General features: G+C 40.1%; 1 protein-coding gene across 1 annotated transcript; it reads left to right on the top strand.

Moving 5' to 3' along the window:
* Positions 1 to 2376: 2376 nt before the first annotated feature.
* On the top strand, positions 2377 to 17629 carry LOC108700998 (mitochondrial dicarboxylate carrier). The gene is made up of 11 exons (XM_018235109.2): positions 2377 to 2562; positions 6759 to 6878; positions 8943 to 9057; positions 9909 to 9957; positions 12766 to 12807; positions 13675 to 13718; positions 14258 to 14328; positions 15307 to 15399; positions 15792 to 15869; positions 15982 to 16038; positions 16884 to 17629. The coding sequence occupies exons 1-11, from the start codon at positions 2461 to 2463 to the stop codon at positions 16983 to 16985; spliced, it is 873 nt and encodes a 290-aa protein (XP_018090598.1). The 5' UTR covers positions 2377 to 2460; the 3' UTR covers positions 16986 to 17629.
* The last annotated feature ends 4218 nt before the right edge of the window (positions 17630 to 21847 follow it).

Raw genomic sequence — 21847 nt, 5'->3', positions numbered from 1 at the left:
AAATAAAGACTTTTTTCAATTAGTTTACAAGTTTTATTTGTTTACAGTTTTTCCAAAATCTAAGTTTAAAGTTGAATGTCCGTGTTTGAGCCTGTCTGCTCAGTAATTCAGGTGCAGACTAACTGTAATAATTTTGCAACATTTAGTTGATACATTTCTCAGCAGCATCATTAGCAACTATTGTATCAAGTCTAAAAGCTGCCTTTAGGGTTAGTTCACATGAAGAGATTCGGGGAGATTTTGTCGCCTGGCATCTAATCTCTTCTTCTAGGCGACAATCTCCCTGAACTGCCTCTGCGTGTCTTCCCATCCGCTATAATGAAAAGTCACCTGCGCTAAAGCACACGCTGCGATTCGGTTTCCGAAGTCGCCCGAAGTTTCCTCGTGAGGCAACTTTGGAAAACGCAGTGCCACGGTGTGCTTTAGCCAGGGATTCTGCTCAGCAGGGACAAAGATAAGAAATGTATCAACAGTTTACAGGGTCGGATACCCCCCCCCCCCGAGCTGCATTAGGTGCTGAAAAATTTAATTTTACACTTCAATATTAGAAAAACAGTCCCACATAGACTTATTTCTAATGAACTATCTGAAAACAACTAGACATTTGAAGGTGAACAACCCCTTTAAAGCCATTGGAAGCTTGCTGATTTATTTCTTTAGGTTAGATCAGAGGTTTATCATTCCAGGACTTGGCATGCTTCTGTTAGTGATCATTACATGGCTGGAAACTGTATATATGCTGAACTATTATTATACTATATGCAGGGGCGGATTAATGCCTAGGCCAGGGATCCCCAACCTTTACAACCCGTGAGCAACATTCAGAAGTAAAAGGAGTTGGGGAGCAACACTAGCATGAAAAATGTTCCTGGAGTACCAAATAAGGGCTGTGATTGGCCATTTAGTAGCCCCTATGTGGATTGTCAACCTACATTGAGGCTCTGTTTGGCAGTGCACCTGGTTTTAAGGCAATAAAACTCACCTACAAGCCTGGAATTCAAAAATAAGCACCTGCTTTGAGGCCCCTGGGAGCAACATCCATGGGGTTGGAGCAACATGTTGCTCACGAGCTACTGGTTGGGGATCACTGGCCTAGGCTATAGCCTAGGGGCCCATAGTGGTCAGGGACCCATGGGGTTTTTTGCAATTTGAAAAAAACATTTTTACCGTCCACTGCCTGCACCGTCTGGCTGTAGCTCAGGGGAGCCCAGCCCAGGACATTGATTGCAGACGCGGTCTACCAGTAGATGCGGTAATATTCCTGGTAGACCGGGACCTGCCAGAAGTTTAAATGGTCTGAGGGGCACCCTGGCTACTCACATGGGTCTCCCCGGCCTACAGCCCTCTCTCCCCCCCTGCTATAACTGAGCCCTGAGCCTGGAGTAGGGAGGGAGGGTACAGAGAGAGAGGGGCTTCACTGACACCATAGGACAGGGGGACACACAAAAAAGAGAGACAGCTAAAGTGGGGGGAGAGAGAGACCCAGGCATAGAGAATAGAGAGACACAGGCGTAGAGAAGAAAGAGAGAGAGACTCAGGGTAAGAGAGAGAGAGTTGCTCATTCTGTGCCTTTTCAATATGGCGGTCGTGGGTATGTGGGGGTATATGGGGGTAGGGCAGGGGTGGAGCCCTGTGGAAAGTGTAGCCTAGGGGCCTCGCGTAGTGTTAACCTGCCACTGACTATAAGTAATAAGGCACTGATTATGGTTACAATCTAACAGTTTCCAACAAAAAAGTACTTTGTATAATTGTAAATAATTGTTGCCCTGGAGAATTCTGAAGGGGGGAGGGGGAGAATAATACATAACTCAATAACTAAAAGGCTGGGACAGGGCCAAAGGGCCCTCAGAGACTGAATTTATGCAGGTAGGGCAAACAGTCTCATAAACAGATTAGAGCAAGTATGTCGTCATTTCTTTTTATATGGCTCTGTGGAGCGTAGAATCCAGAACACACACATTCACATTCTCTCTTGCAGCTTTTCAGGGGATTCTGGGTGTTGTAGTTTCTAACTGGCATGGCATTCCTTAAGATACATCAGACACTGTGCAGCAAAGTATTCCAGCAAGTCCCTCTCGTGCGGTTTAAATAATTTCAAACGAGTCGTAGAAAGACAATGGTTAGCGGCTGAAAGTTTCCAGGCAAAGGCTACGTGCCACTCCGAGCGGCTTCCCATGTGCAGACAGATTGCCCAGTCATGCTCAGCTCATTACTCCCTCATTCATAATCCGCCCGCCCCAACAGCTACCTCCTGCTGAACTTAACCTTCCCCCGGCAGCGCCGCTTTAACTGGCTTCTGGTTGTCACACGGGGGCGGGTCTTCTTCTCCTCCGCTGCCTCTGATTGGCTACTCGTACATCCACTCTACAGAGAGGCCGCCGCTCCGCCTCCGTCACTTGCAGTGCTGTGCGCTCCAGAGGCCACGGAGAGTGAGTGTGAGAGAGAGAGAGAGAGAGAGAGATGGGCCAAGAGATGGTAGAGCGGCGTGTGTCCAGGTGGTATTTTGGGGGTTTAGCCTCCTGCGGGGCAGCATGCTGCACTCACCCACTGGACTTAATCAAGGTATGTTACAGGCAATTGGTGCATGTGCTGTGAGCATGTATGTATGTATGTATCTATCTATGTGTGTATGCTCCGTGCATGGCTGACCTGCTGGAGAAATGTGGGTTTTAGTTCAGCTGCCCAGCACTGCTTTCTAGCAGGAGAGATTGTTGGGCTTTGACTGCACGAGTTACCCTGATCACGTGCCTCTTGGATTAGTGGAACCCAGTGCTTGTCAAACTCTTGTCAGTTCAAGCCCACCTTGAAGGTCCTTTTTTTTTATTTCTCAGGGTCCCTATTGGCTCTTAACAAGGTTACAGATGTAGCGAAACGTCAGTGTCAGCCATAGTTCCAGGAATATCTGGGAGAGCAAATTGGTAACCCCTGTAATCTCACTTTATCTGACCTTCAAGCTGTTTTCAGGTCTTTTGAGTAGTGTAAATGGGAATTGGCACCAGTCAAACCCTCCCTGACTTCCATACAGGCTAAACCCCCCATAGCTGCTGTAATCCTCACCAGAATGCCAACCCAACTGTATAGCCACCAGCCCAAACTGGATTTTACTTTCTTAAAAGGGTTGTTCACCTTTAAATTAACTTTCAGTAAGATGTAGAGTGATATTTGGAGACAATTTACAATTGTTTTTCATTTTTTATTATTTCTGGTTTTTGAGTTATTGAGCTTTTTATTCAGCAGGTCTCCAGTTTGCAGTTTCGGCCATCTGGTTGCTAGGGTCCGAATGACTAGCAACCATGCATGGATTAAAATAAGAGACTGGAATATGAATAGGAGAGGCCTTAATATAAAGATTATAATAAAAAGTAGCAATAACAATACAATTGTAACCTTACAAAACATTTGTTATATAGATAGGGTCAGTGACCCCCCCCCATTTGAAAGCTGGAAATAGTCAGAAAAAGAAGGGACATGGTTCAAAAACTATAAAAAATTAAGACCAATTAAAAAGTCATGTAGAATCATCTATAATATACTAAAAGGAGTTTATTTATTAATTCTAGTTTTTCGAGGGTAGTTTTAGTAAAAACTCTTAATTTTTCCGGATGAAAAAACAACCTGAATTTTTTGAACTTTTTTATGCCCCAAAGAAGAGTCCTGCGCGGGTCAATTTTTTGGAACTCGTACCTGCAATCCGCAACCCGAATTTTTACCCGCTACCCGAGCCGCAAGTACCTTATCCCCACCCCGGACCAGCGACCCGCTGACCATCAAGAATCAGTGCTGTCATTGTAAACCAGAAATGACATCATCAGAAGTAGGCATGATCTGAAAAAAAGGAGTAAAACAGGAAGTGCTGTCATTGTAAACCGGAAGTGATGTCATCGGAAGTAGAGGTGATCAGAAAAAATGAGTAAAAATACTATTGAGAAGACCCGCGGCCCAACCCGCAAACCCGCAGAACCACCAAGCCGTGTCTATACCTGCACCCGGAACTTCAACCCGCAGGGTACCGCAGGTTATTGCGGGTACCAGACCCACTGCAGGACTTTAACCCAAAGCTGCAAAAAGCCCTATTCCAAAAAGCTAAAACCTATCAAGCTCATGTAGAAGTCAATGGCAGAGGTCCCTTGAACCTTTTGAAGATGTTTTTAGCCTTCATGATTTTCAGGGGTTTTTTTCAGTGGTTTTGCTTGAAAACTCGATCAGTTCGAGGTATATGAGGTTTTTTCACCGATAACTCATTCATTTTGAATTTTTCCCCCGATTGCATTCATTCGAGTTTTTTACATTCTGTTTTTTTTTTTTTCAAAATAAGCAAATGTTCGAGTTTTGAGTTTATTTGAGGTAGAAAAGACCTCACAAACCTGACCTTTGATGAATAACCCCCATAAAGGTAACTTAAAGGTGAAACACCCATTTAACAAGGGATGCACAGCGTCTGCTATTTTGGATTCGGCCGAACCCACAAATCCTTCGTGAAAGTTTGCCCCGTTACTGAACCCTATTTTTCATATGCCAATCGGGGAGGGGAAGGGAAATCATTTGTACTTGTTTTGTGATGGAAAGTCACACAATTTTAAGGATTCGGATTTGGTTCTGCCAGGCATGAGGATTTAGATAAATCCAGATCCTGCTGAAAAAGGCCGAATCCTGGCTGAATACTGAACCAAATCCTGAATTGAGTGCATCCCTACCTTTAACACTGTCACTGTTATACATTTAGCTTAGTTTGTGGTTGCAGGTTGTGTAAATTGCAGTGGAAGGCAAAAAGCAACGGTACAATGAACAGATAATCATTTACCATGGTCATGAGGCTAAATACTGTATATACAACAGTTACGCACGTTGCTGATCTGGTACACAAGTGGGTGGTTGCAAGTGTTTGTATGTTCCTATAATGATGAAACAGCTACTGAGTCATCTGTGCTCATGTGTTTTTCTGAATGAACTTTTACACCATGGTTACTTCTTTGGGGTAATTAAATGCTTAAAAATTGAAGTGTGTGTTAGGGTGGCATGTCTGTAACAGAACAGTTTGTATATAATGGGATGACCTGATGCCCTTAGGGTAATGCCACATGTGGGGGATTCTTGGCCTGTGGATAAACATAGGGCAAGGATTAGCCCCTATGCTCCTAACAGCTTTATTATGTTCCCACACCCTGACACTGCATCAGCCCCAGTGCAGGCAGGATTTAGTATTAAATCAGAATTCTGCACTACAATCTGTTTCTGAAAAGAGCAGAATGATTTTTTTATATTTAATTTTGAAATCTGACATGGGGCTAGACATATTGTCAGTTTCCCAGCTGCCCCCAGTCATGTGACTTGTTCTCTTCAGTCACTCTTTACTGCTGTACCAGCAGCCTAACAACAGAACTATGAGAAGTTAACCAGATACCAGCTCCCTAACACAAGATAACAGCTGTCTGATAGATCTAAGAACAGCATTCAATAGTAAAATCCAGGTCCCATTGCGGCTCATTTGTTTCCTTTTGTCTAATATTAGGTAAGCGTGGAAAATGTATTTTTTACAGGTATGGGATCTGTTATCCAGAAACCCATTATCCATAAAGCTCCGAATTACAGATTGGCCATCTCCCATACATTCCATTTTATCCAAATAATCAAACATTTTTTAAATTATTTACTTTTCTCTGTAATAATAAAAACAGTAAGTACCATGTAAATGATCCAAACTAAGATATAATTAATCCTCATTGGAGGCAAAACAAGCCTATTGGGTTTATTTAATGTCTACATGATTTTCCAGAAGATATAAAGATGTGGTTCAACTTTTAGTTATGGTTAGCTTTTAGTATGTTATAGAATAGCTCAATCTAAGCAATTTTTCAATTGATCTTCATGTTTGTTTGTTTGTTTGTTTTTTATATTTCTTTTATTGAAGAATAGTCAGGGACAGTATGTCACAGCAACGATCTTGATACATTTTGGTAAATGCATTAAACTTAAACATAACCAAATCAATAAAATACACAGAGTACAATCAACCTACATCTTTGCACATGTCAACATATTTTACGATTGGGAAACTTTATGAGCGAATACTATACAATATATGGTACCTTTACTCCTAGTGCGGGTTATGAGATACGGAAGTGGGGTATTTGGGAATAGCCCTCAGTTTTCTTCCCCTTAGCCTATCCATGGCCCCATATCTTTTCAAATATTTCTGGACAGCCTCGCCTCATGTATGTTAGTTTAAATTGTGGTATTGCTCTGTGGATGAGTTTCTCCCATAACTCCTGTGTTGGGCCCTCTGGGGTTTTCCATTTCCATGCAATTGTTTTTTTGGCATACATACAAAGTAGGGATAGGAGGGTTTGATCTGTTTTTCTGGGGGACAGCTCTCCGACCTGGTATTATCGGGTCTAGTGGGATTGCTATGTCTAGTCTACCTCGGATCTGTTGTGTAACCATGGACCAAAATCTATGGCCAAAGGGACATGTCCATGTCATATAGATAAAAGTTGCTGGGCTCCCTCTGCACCTTGGATAATTCTCCTTTATATCCGGGTTTAGTTTGTGAAGATGACTTGGAGTGCGGTAGGTATGTTGTATAAATTTTAACTGAGTCAGTTTATCCCTGGAGCATATTAGTCCTTGGGTTGTGGTTTCCAGTATCTCTTGCCAAACCTCCATTGTAACATAAGGGATGTCACCTTGCCATTTATTATGCAGCTTGCTCAGTACTGGAGCCATGTTTGTTTGTTTACTTTTGTTTTGCTTCTCCCCAGGTTCACCTGCAGACACAGCAGGAGGTGAAGATGCGAATGACTGGAATGGCAATCAGTGTCATAAAGAATGATGGTTTTCTGGCTTTATATAATGGTTTAAGCGCCTCATTGTTTCGACAGGTAACAGAAAGTCATACTGTATTTACTTAAGATAGCATTCTCACTGTGCTCATAATTGGTCAATGCAAAAATTGTGACATCTATCTCTGTGTGGCACTTTGATTGTTCATCTTTATACCCTTGTCTCAGGGAATTTTTTTGTGGGGTTCCAACCAAGTCATTGCAGTCAATAACTTTATCAGGTGATATGAAGGCTGTATATATAGTAGGATTAAGGTCACACCTGGAGATTCGGGGAGATTTAGTCCCGACTAATCTCCTCGCAATGCCTTCCCGCCGGCTAGAATGTGAATCACTGACGGGATGGCACTCGGATCGCTTTGTTTTTCCGAAGTCTCCCGAAGTTGCCTCACGAGGAAACTTCAGGCGACTTCAGAAAGCCAAAGCGTTCCAAGTGCTATTCCGCCAGCTATTTACATTCTAGCCGGCGGTAAGGCATTTTGGGCAGATTAGTCGCGACTAAATCTCCCCGAATCTCCAGGTGTGACCTTACTCCTACTATATATATTTGTTGCTGGGCGACTAATCTCCCCAAGTAGCCACGTGAGCAACCACCCTTAGGGTAGGGACACACTGGGCGATTTGGGGAGTTTTAGTCGCCTGGCGACTAATCGCCGCGACTTTTCTCCCCGAATGCCTCCCCTCGCTCTGCACCTGGCTAAAATGAAAAATCGCCTGCGCTAATCACACGCGGCGATTTTTTTTCCGAAATCGCCCGAAGTTGCCTCACGAGGAAACTTCGGGCGACTTCGGAAAACGAATCGCCGCGTGTGATTAGCGCAGGCGATTTTTCATTTTAGCCAGGCGCAGAGCGAGGGGAGGCATTCGGGGAGAAAAGTCGCGGCGATTAGTCGCCAGGCGACTAAAACTCCCCAAATCGCCCAGTGTGTCCCTACCCTTATGGTAGTGACTGCTATAGTTTCAGTAATGTGGAACTTACTCCAAAGTTCACCCTTTTACTTGGGACATTATGCAGTACTGTTGCCTAACCCCCCTGTGCAGTGGCATCGTGACAGTGCTTTCCTCATACTGCATGTGGTGCCTTACAGGAAGCTTTGTTGTGCACAACACTTAAAGTTTTGACTAGCACACACAACAAATTGTATAACACCTGTGACCTTCTCACTGTGCTGCACATGGGGCTCATTATTATTATTAACATGTATTTATATAGCGCCAACATATTTTGCAGCACTACTCCTAGCAACTAATGATTAGCATTTTGCAATAAAGCAAAACATCTGATTGGTTGCCATGACCATTACTGCCCAGTGCTTATAAATTACCCCCACACAGTTTTTTTTTTAAAGTATACATAAGTGATCACTTATTGAAAGCTTTTATGCACACCAATGTAACTTTTTCATCACTCTGTAATTTTACATCTCCTGTGTGTTCCATTATATTGCCTCCCTTAATGTTCTATTTATTACCCTTAAATAATGAATAATTGGCAGAGATAGTTGTACATATTCATTTCTCTGGGGCATTGATCCACCACTTACGGGCAGTGACCAATAGGGAGATTTGTCGCCTGCTATTATTTATGCGCGATTGCGGGCGACAAATCTCCAGAAAATGCATCTCCATTAGAAATGACTGAAATTGTTGGCGGTTAAACCAACATATCACAACATCATCTAAAGTTTCCTCCAGAGGCAATCAGAACTGTGGAGTCAGTCAGAACCAATTTTGGGTATCTGGAGTCAGTCGCCAAAAATGTTCTGTCCCCTAATAACTTTAAATACAAGCACTGAAAATAATCAAATCAGATTTAAGAGCTTTTATGAGGGAGAATATGACAGAATCTGTGTAGCCATGGGGGCAGCCATTCAAACTGGAAAAAAGGAGAAAAGGCACAGAATACATAACATATAACTGATAAGCCCTGTCAAATACAATGGTGTTTTATCTGGAGATTTGTCGATCGCATAAATAATCATGGGCGAGAAAATCTCTCCGTTGGACACTGCCCTAATGCATTTTTTCCTGATTTATCAGGCTTTACAAGTTACCATTTCACATCTCTGTTTAAGTTTCGCCTCTTTTGTAATTCCATTGCAGATCACCTACTCACTAACTCGTTTTGCAATCTATGAGACTGTAAGAGACCGCCTGACTCAGGATAATAAGGCACCACTCCCATTTTATCAGAAGGTGCTTCTGGGAGCAGTTGGGGGTGAGGAACTTTAAGCAGAGGATACAGGGGAGGTTGGTTTCGGGGGTGAATGCTTACGCAGATACTGTAATGATGTATGGGTGTATTTTTGGCAAAGAGTAAATGAATGTAACACTACACCATACCCAGGGTCACAACCATTAATTGTGGGACCCCATACTGCTGGTTAGCGAGAGGGTTCCCACCAGTGTTCACCAATTAATAGGCCACAGGTTATCAGGGCATCCTGGGCAGTGGACCCTGTCAGCAAGCAGAATGGGGTCCCAATCAGAACACATTCTGAACCACCCAGACATGCCCAAACCCTATCCACATCTGAACTAATCACATTTTCTCACCCACAAGCTCCATTGGAATTCCTTCTGTCTCCCCAATGGCACCCCTGACTATACATCCCAAAACTGTAAGGTGCACAACATTTGTATATTGGATAATGAGGTGTCTACTGGCTTTATATTCTTTAGGAAAACAAGCACATCCAGTACCTGTCCTGTTATATTAGGAAATTGTTAAATTAGTGCTGAAAGATGGTGCTGTCTGCAATGTGACCTTGATGCAGCAGGGGCCATATTGGATGTTTGTATTGCTGGCATTAATAAACGCCAACTCCCTGTGTTTTTATTTGGCGCATGGATGAATAAATACATGGCCTTATAACCTGAAAATATGCAATATATGTTTCATGTAAACAGTAGTCATGCATTTGTATAGTTCCATGTTTCCCCTGCATGGCGCTAAGAAAAGTAATAATTCCTTGGGGTCAGCAGGTGCCATGTCTAGGGATACAAAAAAAGGGGTTATGAGGGCTGGTCTGTTCTATGGACCCTTATCCCTTTTGTTTGTTCTTTAAGGTTTCACTGGTGGATTTGTAGGAACCCCGGCAGACATGGTTAATGTCAGGTAGGTCGACTCATCCTTGAACTTCATTGTGTTATTAGCCAGAGGTGACTAGCTAAATGTTAATCTGTAATGAGATCGCATTCTACTGATGTCATGCATGTGGCCTGCTATCATGTGCTGTTTAAGGAGAAATAGTTTAGCAACATACCAGGCCAGAAGAGCTGTAGTAATGCCATTAAACTGTAGTGTTTATTTTTGGAGTAGACTTGACAAGTGTTTGATTTTTTTTTTTTTTGTACGTTAGAAAAGTCGGTTTTGCTTTATGAGAATTAATTTCAATGCCAGTGTATTTGTACAGATAGCTGTGGGCAAAACTACTTTTTAATCATAATGTCATACAATAAATATGGAGCCTTTGCGAGTCCTGGAATGCAGAAAAAGTTGTTGGAGGGCTGTATCCAGAGAGCACAGATTTAAAGAAAGGCAAACATACCTCCAGCAGACCCAATTCAGAATTATGGATTCCTAACCTCAAAATTGCAACACATTATACCCCAGCTCAATTACTACTGCACTTACTACTGCTTAGCAGCATACATACCATTTCATCAACAAATCATTCAGTACCATCATTCAGTACCACATCTTTGGAGGGGTATTCCATGACCAGACCTTACAATAAAGAAACCCCTCATGCTGAAATCTTCTTTTCTCAACTCCCTTTTTACTACCTTAGAACCCTGACAAACATTTATCATAGATATGCTACCTTTATAATAAAACAATAGGTAGTATTACGTTTTTAAAAATGCTATAGATAAGATTGGAATGTTTATGCATTCCTATGTTTATGCATGGCTATGTTTAAGCAATGTTGGAAGTAGACAGGGCTAGAACAAACCTATAATTAATAATAATACAGTAGGAACATTCAAATTATATGAAACAAGCCTCTGCGTTAAAGGAAAACTTTACCCCCAAAATGAATATTTAAACAACAGATAGTTTATATCATATTAGGTGACATATTAAAGAATCTTATCAAATTGGAATATATATTTAAGTAAATATTGCCCTTTTACATCTCTTGCCTTGAGCCACCATTTCGTGATGGTCTGTGTGCTGCTTTAGAGATCACCTGACCAGAAATTCTACAGCTCTAACTGTAACAGGAAGAAGCAAAAGACACAATGTCTGTTAATTGGTTCATGTGACCTAACATGTATGGTTTGTTTGTGCGCACCGTGAATCAAACAATCCCAGGGGCTGGCCCTTATTTTTTAAAATGGAAATTTTCTATTTAGGATTACCCAATGGCACATACTACTAAAAAAGTATATTATTATGAAAATAGGTTATTTACACGAAGCAGTGTTTTACATATGCAATAACTTTGTATAGAGACCTACATTGTTTGGGGGGGGGTATAGTTTTCCTTTTAAGTATTTCTCATCCTCTCTATGTGCCTGGTCCATTATTTTACAATTAATTGCTACTGAAGGAGAATATGAATTGCTATTGGCTTGCAATATGTTATACTAGTACTGAATCATTTAACAACAGGGGCTAAGCCAATAATAGCTGTTAAAGGGTTTTTTTATTGCCAATATGTCAAAAACAAGGTACTTGGGAACCAGCAACATCATGTCAGGGCCAGGCAGCCTTTCTGAATGGGCTTAGGAGGAAGCCTGACACAGAGGAACATGACTGTGTCCAAAAGTGAGATATCTGAAGGTTTAATTCATATTGTAATTAAGATTCAGGCACAAGGTAGTGCAGATGGCAGTTAGAGTAGTTGGGAACAGGCAGAAAGCCAAGAACAAGTAAATCAGCAAAGTAGACAATTTAGAATGCAGCCGGGAAAGTAGAAACTTAGACATACAGTTAGCATTAAATATGGGTCTTTGGAGTGTTCTTATATCAAATAAGGTCCCAAGTCACAGAGTCATGATGTCACATGGCAGTGTGTCATTGAATCACCACTGGAGGGCTGCGCTCATGACACATAACAGGTCATATTTGAAGTGTGTAAGCAGTGTCGGACTGGGATGCCAGGGGCCCACCGGAAAACCTTAAGACAGTGGGCCCACTTTCCAAACTATTATTCCTCCTCTCCTCTCTCAACCTCTTATTCTTCTAGTCTTTTATATCTACTTACTATATTTTTCCATTATTAAGCATTTTCCCCCATAAAGGAATACGTAAGGATCATGAAATGGGCTAAAAGGCGAGATGCAAGAGGGCCCACTGACACCTGGGCCCGCCAGGAGTTTTCCTGGTATCCCGGTGGGCCAGTCCGACACTGTGTGTAAGGGTTCTTGGCCAAGTCCTAGAGACATGCTGGAGGGGGGTAGATAGATGTCTGTCTTCAGACTGGTATAATATGATCAATAGTCCCACAGCTTTTTATTACCACTGGGATGGTTGCCTGAAATGCATCCAAATTGCTCTTTATATGCACAGCAGCTTTCTATACTCCCTTCTGTGTAGTGTAAGATCTTTCTATGATCCAAAACTGACCCAATGCTCTCACTAACAGTGGTATGTGCACTGTTTTAATGTACATTCAGAGAAGAGTTTCTAGTTCACACAAAGAAATACACCATTAGGCAGAAGCATGGTTAGGAGAGAGAAGCTGGGCTGGAAGGAAGTAGGCCGGTTACCCCAGGCTGTCTAGAAGTTTTAACTGCATGTTATCAACCTGCCAGTGGTAACCAAAAAAAAAAAAGTAGCCAAAGCTTTGAAATGTTGTTCTGCTGTAGTACAAATGACTTGTTATTATAGATCCCTTGTACTGTGTTGTGAGCATATATTGGCTTATTTTGAGAAATTACTCATCAAGTTTATTGATATATTTCTTGTTTGTAGGATGCAGAATGACGTGAAGCTACCAGCACATCTAAGACGCAAGTAAGAGGGGGGGGCTGAATTTTAATCATGGCACCTTTTCCTAATGATGCTGGGGATACATAGACAAGTTGAAAAAGAACCCTCCTCTCACATTTCCCAGTAGCAGCTTAGAGCTTTACTCAGAAGTTCTTGCTCACAGAACCCAAATGAGATGCAGTAACATAGAACAATTTCATTTTCAAGCCTACATGTTAAGTCAAAAGAAAATAAAAAGCAATGTAAAAGGTAAATTATTTCTGGTACACAATAAAAAAAGACATTTGTAAAAGTCAGTTGCCCTTTAATAAGATACTGTCTGCAATGTAATGCCGATTGGACAGTGTCTACATCTTAAGATACATATAAAGTTTATTTACAGCAAGAACTGTGAAGATGTGAATTTGCTTCCTAAATCAGGTGTACTGTCAGATACATTCGTGTGAGATGCCTTTTTAGAAAGTGAGAAAATACAGGGCTACTGAAATAAGCTGTTGGTACAGAGATGATCCAGGGACTGGTCCCATTGCCATCTTGGAATTATTTTCCCCCCTGAGGCCAACTGGAGCGATGTTTTTTTGTCACCTTCCTCTGTATCAGCTAGCAGTTAATCAACTAGGCAGGTTACACATGTAAATACTTTTTATTTTGATGACAGTATTCTTCTCTCTCTCTCTCTCTCTCTCTCTCTCTTTTTCTTTCTTTCTTTCTTTTTACGGAGTTTTCTGGGGGAACCTTAATTTACCTAGGAAAACTATATATTGTATTTAGGGTTTTATATGCAGATTCCAGGTCTGGAGAGCAGTGAAAGGTTGTGAAAGTCTTCTTCAAGCTGTTGCTGTGGTTATTTTCAGGAAATATAATATTACTCTTTCAACTTGTTCTTTCTAGTTATGCCCATGCCGTGGACGGCATGTTCAGAGTCATCCGAGAAGGTATGGTGATCTATAAATAATTTTCATTACATAGGAAAACTCCTGGTGGGCCCAGGTGTCAGTGGGCTCTCTTGCTTCTAACCATTTGGCCTAATTCATGGTCATTCCCTATTCCTTTATGGTAAAAAAAGAGGCTTAATAATGTAAGTATAGTATAGTAATAATAATAACAATAAAGTATAGTAAATAGATATAAAAGATTAGGAGAATAAAGAGGTTGACTTCAGGGAGGAGGAATAATAGTTTGGAAAGTGGGCCCATGGTCACGGTTTACCAGTGGGCCCACCGTCTTAAGTTTTGTGGTGGGCCCCTGGCATTCCAGTCCGAAACTGATCTTGGGGTAGCTAATGGGGGTTACTACATGCTTCTAGCCTCACAGCAGAACTCAATTTACAATTCCCATCCCCCTGCTCCTAAAATGATGGCATTTAAAGGGTTGATTCACCTTTAAGTTAACTTCTAGTATGCTATAGACTGGCTAATTGTAAGCAACTTTTGAATTGACAGAATTATATAATCTTTCTTTCTTCCATCCCTAGAGGGATTCAGAAAGCTCTTCTCAGGGGGCACTATGGCATCAAGCAGAGGAGCCCTGGTGACAGTGGGGCAGGTGAGTATTGAAACTGTCAGGAAAATATTTGGCCTCCTTGTGTCTTTCTCCCTGACTGTATTATTAATTTGCTTTTCTTTTTTTACCCTTCTGCCATTTGAGTTTAACTCTGTGGAGCCTTTCTGTCACATTTGCTTTGTTTTCTTCTGCTAAATGTAGCTAAATTGTCATACACCAGTGTTTATCTGGTGCTGTCATCTACACCTCCCTCTACAGGCAGCCCTCATTGTTTCATAGGACAGTTGTGTCCCATGACTTTTCTTCTTCTCTCTAACGTGGCCTTTGCATTTTACTTGACCCTTCCCTCAACTAACTCTGTTTTCACTTTTTTAGTTGGCACAGACCAACTTCTTTTCACCTTGCAACATGCCACTTACTGGATTTCCGACACCCAAACCTTTTCTGCATCTGCTAACAGTTTTCTTCTATTTTACTCCCAACTCTTCCCAGATTTTACTTAATATTGGCCGTTTGCCCTTTCCCAACTGCTTCTGGCTAAAGCTGACCATACTCATATTGGTAAAATCATATATTTTAGTTTCATGTATGCTGGCCAGATGATCCTGACTTTCCTGAGGTTTGCTGAAATGGTTCATCAGCAGATGAAAATGTAAAACCTGCCCCATCAATAAATATTCATGGTATCTGCACTTTACTTCTGCAGTTCTGATTGTTCAGGGTGACCATATTCTGCCCCTTGCACAGTATCTGTCAGTTTGGGCTGCAGGATAATTATTGGATGCCATACATGATCAGTCAGCGAATGCCCCCTTTCTCTTACCTTCTCTTTTACCTTCTGCCACAGTACATTGGCTCTGTCCACTCACTCTGTCTTTCTCAAAACACACTCATATCCATACAAACTCAAAATCTGTTACATACACACACACACACACACTCGTTTTATGATTCTCATATATACCTTTTCCTTTCTTTTGTATTCTTTCTGCAAATCTAATGTAACTGTCTTTTGCTTAGTTGGCTTGCTACGATCAGGCAAAGCAGCTGGTTCTAAACACTGGATTCATGTCTGATAACATATTCACCCATTTTCTGGCCAGCTCCATTGCGGTGAGTACACAACTCTACTGTGGCCCTGCCATGTAATTATTTGCATGAGCACCCAGGTATTGTCTCAGATCAAGGTGTGCGGCCCATATTTGCTGCTTTTTATATATATATATAAGTCCATGTGGGCAGCACTCCGCTCTTTATGTTTTGACTCGGGTGCAAGGTAAGGAAATCAGATATGAAGACAAATGACCAGCAACACCGAGATGTTTCGTGAATAATCAAAGTGTATTAGAAAATCACATGTAAAACCATATATATATATATATATATATATATATATATATATATATATATATATATATATATATATATATATATATATATATATATAGTACTATAATGATAAGGGGATGCTGTTGTCCCAATAAAACTCCTGTGTTGATCTGCAGGGTGGATGTGCCACATTTCTGTGTCAGCCTCTTGATGTTTTGAAAACTCGGTTAATGAACTCTAAGGGGGAGTACCGGGTGAGTATGATTGGATGACTATTTAGTTTCTGTGTCTGCCTCTGAATGTTCTTTTATGTGTTTGAGGACATGTGTATATTCTGTGCTCACGCCCATTTTGTTTGTGTTCTAGGGGGTTGTTCACTGCACTTTGGAAACTGCTAAACTGGGACCAATGGCTTTCTATAAGGTGAAGTTCCTAGACAGAAATGTATCTGACTTCAGGAAGATATCTTATGCCATTAGAGTTTACAGCTAGTGGGGGGTACTGGGGTTTGTAGGTGATGGAAGCTGAAGGATAGCATGGGTACCTCTGGTATATTTTTCTTTGTCAGTGGTGTATATGGGCAACATCAGACTTACATCTGCATTTTCCCCTAAAGGTAATGGTTAAAAGTATGTTTTTTCTATTAGCGAGTTTGCGTTAATATTCATATAAGGGAAATATAAAAGAAAAAAAAATAAAATAAATGTAATGCATGTTATGGGTAATGTGCAAAAATACTGCTGTACAAAGTTGTGCTCAGTCATTATGCAGAACAAATGCCATTTTGCCAGTCGCACTGCACTTGTGCGTCGTAAATGTTAGTATGTTCCCACCTATACACATCTAAATTAAACATAGGTATAGGACGTGTTATCCAAAATGCTTGGGACCTGAGGTTTTCTGGATAATTGATCTTTCCGTAATTTGGATTTTGATACCTTTAGTCTACAAGAAAATATGTAAATATTAAATAATCCCAATAGGCTAGTTTTGCTTCCAATAAGGATTAATTATATCTTTGTTTGGATCAAGTACCAGGTACTGTTTTAATTTGGGTAAAATGGAGTCTATGGGAGATGGCCTTTGCGTAATTCGGAGCTTTATGGATAACGGGTTCCCGGATAATGGGTCCCATACCTGTAGTAGATTCCATGCTTTTTAATATTTCATTCCATAATTTTAGTTATGTAGAAGAGAAACGTGACTGTTGTGCATATTATGCATGTCTTTAGCTCTCCATATTTACTTCTCTCCCTTCTCTCTTTCAGGGCCTAGTGCCAGCCGGAATCAGGCTTATTCCTCACACTATTTTGACTTTCGTGTTCCTGGAACAGCTGAGGAATTATTTTGGGATAAAGGTCCCAGCTTAATACTGGAGAAGGGGAGGTTCTCAATGCCTTTCCTTCATTTTGCATCAACCAAACAGTATATGTTTGTGTATGTTTCACGTTAGGACCACCCCCAACCCCCCATTTACACTGCCATTTGTGGGGTCTGCCTTGTACTGTGTAGAAATTGGGATGTTTTTTTATCCTATGCCAAATATATAGTCCTTATGTTTTGTTCTAGGTCCCATGTCTCATTAATTTCTTTTATGACCCAAAAATGGACACATAAACCTTATTGCAGAAAAACAAGCTAAAGGCGATACTTGACTTTTTAGCTACCTCTGGGCAAAGCTGGTGGCAATGTAACCCTGGGGTTAGGTGCTGCATATGCTCTTTTTTAAGGTGTAGTAGAGGGTGCCAGACTACTGTCAGGGTTAACATTAACTAATGTTTCTTATTAGCTGTAAACGGAATTGTTCTGCTGATTATAATTATCGAGAATCACTGACCTATTAATTTAGAGCACTAGGACATGTTTCATTCAGTAATAATCTAGGGCATTTCACAGAAAAGCAAGTAAAGAAGATTAATTATTTGAAAAGTAAAAAAAGAACCCAGTGTTTAATAATGTAAAGATCTTGTCTTTGTGACTGTAATATAATAAATGAATAGATTTTTTTCATGAACTTTGTGTCCGTCTCTAACCAGTGGCATAAGCAGGACCTGAGGTTCATGCCTAAATTGGGAAGTTACCAGATCATTTTAAAAATATGAACACTTCCAATAACTGCAAGTTGCTGAGCAGAACCTCTTTCAAACTGATGATCAAACTAGCGTGATTTTATAGTCTCCCAGATTTTTCCCCTTGATTTGCATACCTTTCCCAAACACCCATACCTCTAACCAGCAATTAATCACATATCTCACCCTTCTCAATCCTTAATATGTAATCCATTTTAAATCTGATAAAACATCATATTTATTTTCTTTGGGGACCACTCCAGGGATTGGGCTCTGCGCTTTGTTGTAATTTTCTTTTTAGTATTTATAAGACTCTTCTGTACATAATTGTGACACATGGACTTTTTAATTAGTAGCAAATAGGATGGATGCTGCTGACTAATAATAATATATGGTGCCTAGGAAAGAATAGGCCTGGAATAGAGATCACCAATACCTAGGGGCAGATTTATCAAGGGTCGTATTTCGAGTTATTTAAAACTCCCATGAACTCCCACTTGAAATCTGACCAATCAAAATTTATTAAAAAAAATCATATTTGTCAAAGTGGGGTGAATAGGATTGACGGCAAATTCGAATCAAATTTGATTCGAATTTTAAAAACTGAAATCAAGTTTTTTCTCCAAAAAAAACCTTGAATGTCAGGAAGGCTGCAAACAACTCCAAATTGATCCCAGGACATCTTCCATAGGCTAAAACAGCAATTCGGCAAGTTTAAGGTGGTGAATAGTAAAATTCGAGTTATTTAAGGGCTAGTGTATGATAAATCTTCAAAATCAAATTTGAATTTTTAAAAAAACTCAAATCAAATTTTAATCATTCTCTAGTCGAATTTGACAGTTTTGGCCATAAAAGAAACTCGAATTCAAAAATTCAAATTTTCACTACGAACCTTGATAAATCTGCCCCTAGTGTCTAATTGTGTGATATTTTTCATCTGCTAATTAGCTTTCCTTCAACCCTGCCTTTGGGATCAGTTCCACACAGGAGCAATTATGAGCCATTTAATATTACTCACCTTTTTAATGACAAAACCTTTCTCTGAGCAAATAAGGGTTGGAACTAGAGATAAAGGGGATAAGGTATGAATCTCTCTTCATGAGCTTGAGATGAGTCTCCTAGTCACTGGACAAAAATTAGCCAGATTGATCGAGGGAAAATATTGCAAATTATTTAATACCTATATGTAATTGCAAATACAGGTATGGGATCTGTTACCCAGAATGCTCGGGATTTGGGGTTTTCCACATAACAGATCTTTCTGTGTTTTGGATCTTCATACCTTAAGTCTACTAAAAAACAATTTAAACATTAAATAAACCCAATAGGATTGTTTTGCCACCAATATGGATTCATTACATCTTAGTTGGGATCAAGTACAAGGTACAGTTTTATTATTACAGAGAAAAAAGGAAATCACTTTTAAAAATTTTGATTATTTGGATACAATGGAGTCTGTGGGAGATGACATTTCCATAATTTGGAATTTTCTGGATAACGGATCCCCTACCTGTAGTATGAAGACAACATGTCAACATGTTGTAAATGAGTTGGGACAGGGGCAACAAAAAGATGGAAAAGTTTAAGTTTAGCAATGTGTAATGCTAAAAATTGTGGATCCCTGAGAAGCGAGGTCCCTCGGTAGAAAAGTTGGGGAGGGGTAGACCACTCTGTGACACTACGTGCAGGCAAATATTGCAACAATTTTAGAATAATATTCCTCAATGCAAAATTTCAACAAATTTGGGGATTTCATCACCTACAGCAGGGCTGTCCAACTGGCTTGGACTACAGAGAGTAACTGGCCCCTTCATTTTTTAAACCTCAAATTCAGACTGTAATCCCCTGCATTGTTCACACCTGTGACACCTCTATTGTTCACATCCTAAAACCCTGTACTGTTCACAATTGAGACCTAAAATGAACTGCCCACATTGTTCACCAGTTCACACCTTATTGAAAATGCTAATGGAGCACCAGCATTTAAAGTTGGTGTGATCTAAACAGGGCGTGGCTAACTGTCTTCCATTATCGGCCCTCCACCATGTAGACCAGAAAAATTACGGCCCTCGGTAGCATAGAAGTTGAGCAGCACTGATCTACAGTACATAATATCATTAAATGATTCAGAGAATCTGGAGATGCAGGGGAATCTATATGCAGGGGACAAGGCTGAAAGCCAGTATTAGATGGCCACGGTCTTCAGGCCCTCAGACAGAACTGCTTTAAAACCATTGATTCATTGGACTGAATGACCTGTCAACAATTTGACAGCTAATTTTTAATCCATTGGACTGGGTGGTCTAAAGGGCCCGTATGAACTTTCTGTTGTACTTTAAGAATGAATTTACATGTTTAGGCCCACAGCGGTGCTTACAGTTGGCAGGGTTTGAAGCTTTATAATACTTTCAAACCACTTCAGTTTTGATTATCTAATATGCTTCTGTGATGCTTATGTGGCTACTACATTAATGTAAATATTAAGATACTTGTTTGTTATTTATGTTTGTTTTCATTTTCAACTTGTCAATATTCTGCTTTTCCTTTGCTGAGATCATTTTTTTTTTGTCAAATCTAGCTGCACAATCTGCTTTTATTTGTTTCTTAATACATCTGTAGATCTGGATATGAAAACCTGTTAATTATTTGGTTGGTCTCTCTCTCACTGGTTACGAACACTACAGTGGCCATTTGTAACCATACTGTGTATAACACTGTTCAATGCACACTGATTTTGAGTGTCTGTTGATTTTAGAACCTGGATCCAGCTGCTTCATGCCTCATATCACTAACTGGCTCCTTCTTTTATGTCAGACAACAGTACTGAGGACAACTCGGTTACTAGATATATGCTCAGAGCACCGACTGAACCACTTAATGCTTTATAATATGCATTGACATGATTTTAAGCTGCATTATACAAGTCTTAATTGGTTTATTAATCACATCCCTGTGCAATGTTCCATGGAAAGATTCATAGTGTGATAGCTTACTTTCTATTCACGTGTTTATATGCTAATTTTTCACTTGTGCCTGGACTGTGTGCCTACACAAACAGGACACTAACAAAACATGTGACATTAGCCTAATTACCAACCCTGAAGTGGTTCTGCCAAAAATGTGCCCTTTTACTGGCTCCACTGATGTTATTGAGAGGCAGCAGTGTGTAGGCAGTGACATCGGTTGATTTTGGTTGCAAAATTCACAGCTTTTTTGCTGTGTTTGACATTAGCATAAGTATTAGCCCTGATGTAGATTTTCCATTTAATTTACTGTAAGTTTTGATAGACTTGGAAAGATGAAAAGGAATTGCTGTGGACAAGTTTACTGTAAAGGGGTGGTTCACCTTTAAGTTAAGTTAAGTTATAGAATGGCTAATACTAAACAACTTTGCCTTTGGTCTTCATGATTTATTTTTTATAGTTTTTTTTAATGATTTGCCTTTTTCTTCTGACTCTTTCAATCTTTTAAATGGGGGTCACTGACCCTATTTGAAAACAAGCTATAAAGCTTGTTATTGCTACTATTTATTACTCATCTTTCTATTCAGGTCCTCTCCTATCCGTATTCTAGTCTCTTATTCAAATCAAACCAGATTTCTGGAATCACAATCTAGGGTGCTGTTGAATAAAAAGCTAAATAACACAAAAACCACAGTGGTGTAGTTCTCAAATTTGTCAGCAGATGGCCCTATGGCATCACTGTTTATATTATCCTACTGCTTCATCTCATGTTAATCTAGGAATAATCAGGTGTCTATGATGGTTTCCAGAACACTTGAAAAGTAAAATGCCTAATACTATTCAGTAACTATTTAATTCAACCTGAACTCTGAAGAAAAAAGTAACTTCCATGACTGATATAAATACAATGTTTAATTACATGTGCTATTAGGGGAGAATTAATTATAAGATATGATTTATTTTTAATTTATAATTATGTATTATTAGTTAAAAGATTAATTAGTGCTCCACCTTTTCTGATAATTAAGTTGGCTCATTAGATGAACCCTAAAGCAGTTTTGTTCTTAAAGAGGAAGTTAGCAAGCAGGCAAGGACTGGCGCTCTAAATATTCTGGCAAATACCAGAATGGGTGCTGTGGGTTGCAATAGACCTGCGCTTTATTTGAGCCTTGTGAGTCTGGGCCTCTGTATACTGAGGTG

The sequence above is a fragment of the Xenopus laevis genome, chromosome 9_10L (genome assembly GCF_017654675.1).
Source record: "Xenopus laevis strain J_2021 chromosome 9_10L, Xenopus_laevis_v10.1, whole genome shotgun sequence".
NCBI classification, from domain to species: domain Eukaryota; kingdom Metazoa; phylum Chordata; class Amphibia; order Anura; family Pipidae; genus Xenopus; species Xenopus laevis.
The sequence above is the reverse complement of the archived record's forward strand: the minus strand, read 5'-3'. Positions and strand labels throughout refer to the sequence as shown.

What these genes read in the sequence shown, in the direction of transcription:
- LOC108700998 (XM_018235109.2), top strand. Translation starts at nt 2,461, where the DNA reads ATGGGCCAAGAGATGGTAGAGCGGCGTGTGTCCAGGTGGTATTTTGGG. An exon ending in ACCCACTGGACTTAATCAAG is followed by an intron (nt 2,563 to 6,758) that starts GTATGTTACAGG and finishes GCTTCTCCCCAG; the next exon opens with GTTCACCTGCAGACACAGCA. An exon ending in GCAGACATGGTTAATGTCAG is followed by an intron (nt 9,958 to 12,765) that starts GTAGGTCGACTC and finishes TCTTGTTTGTAG; the next exon opens with GATGCAGAATGACGTGAAGC.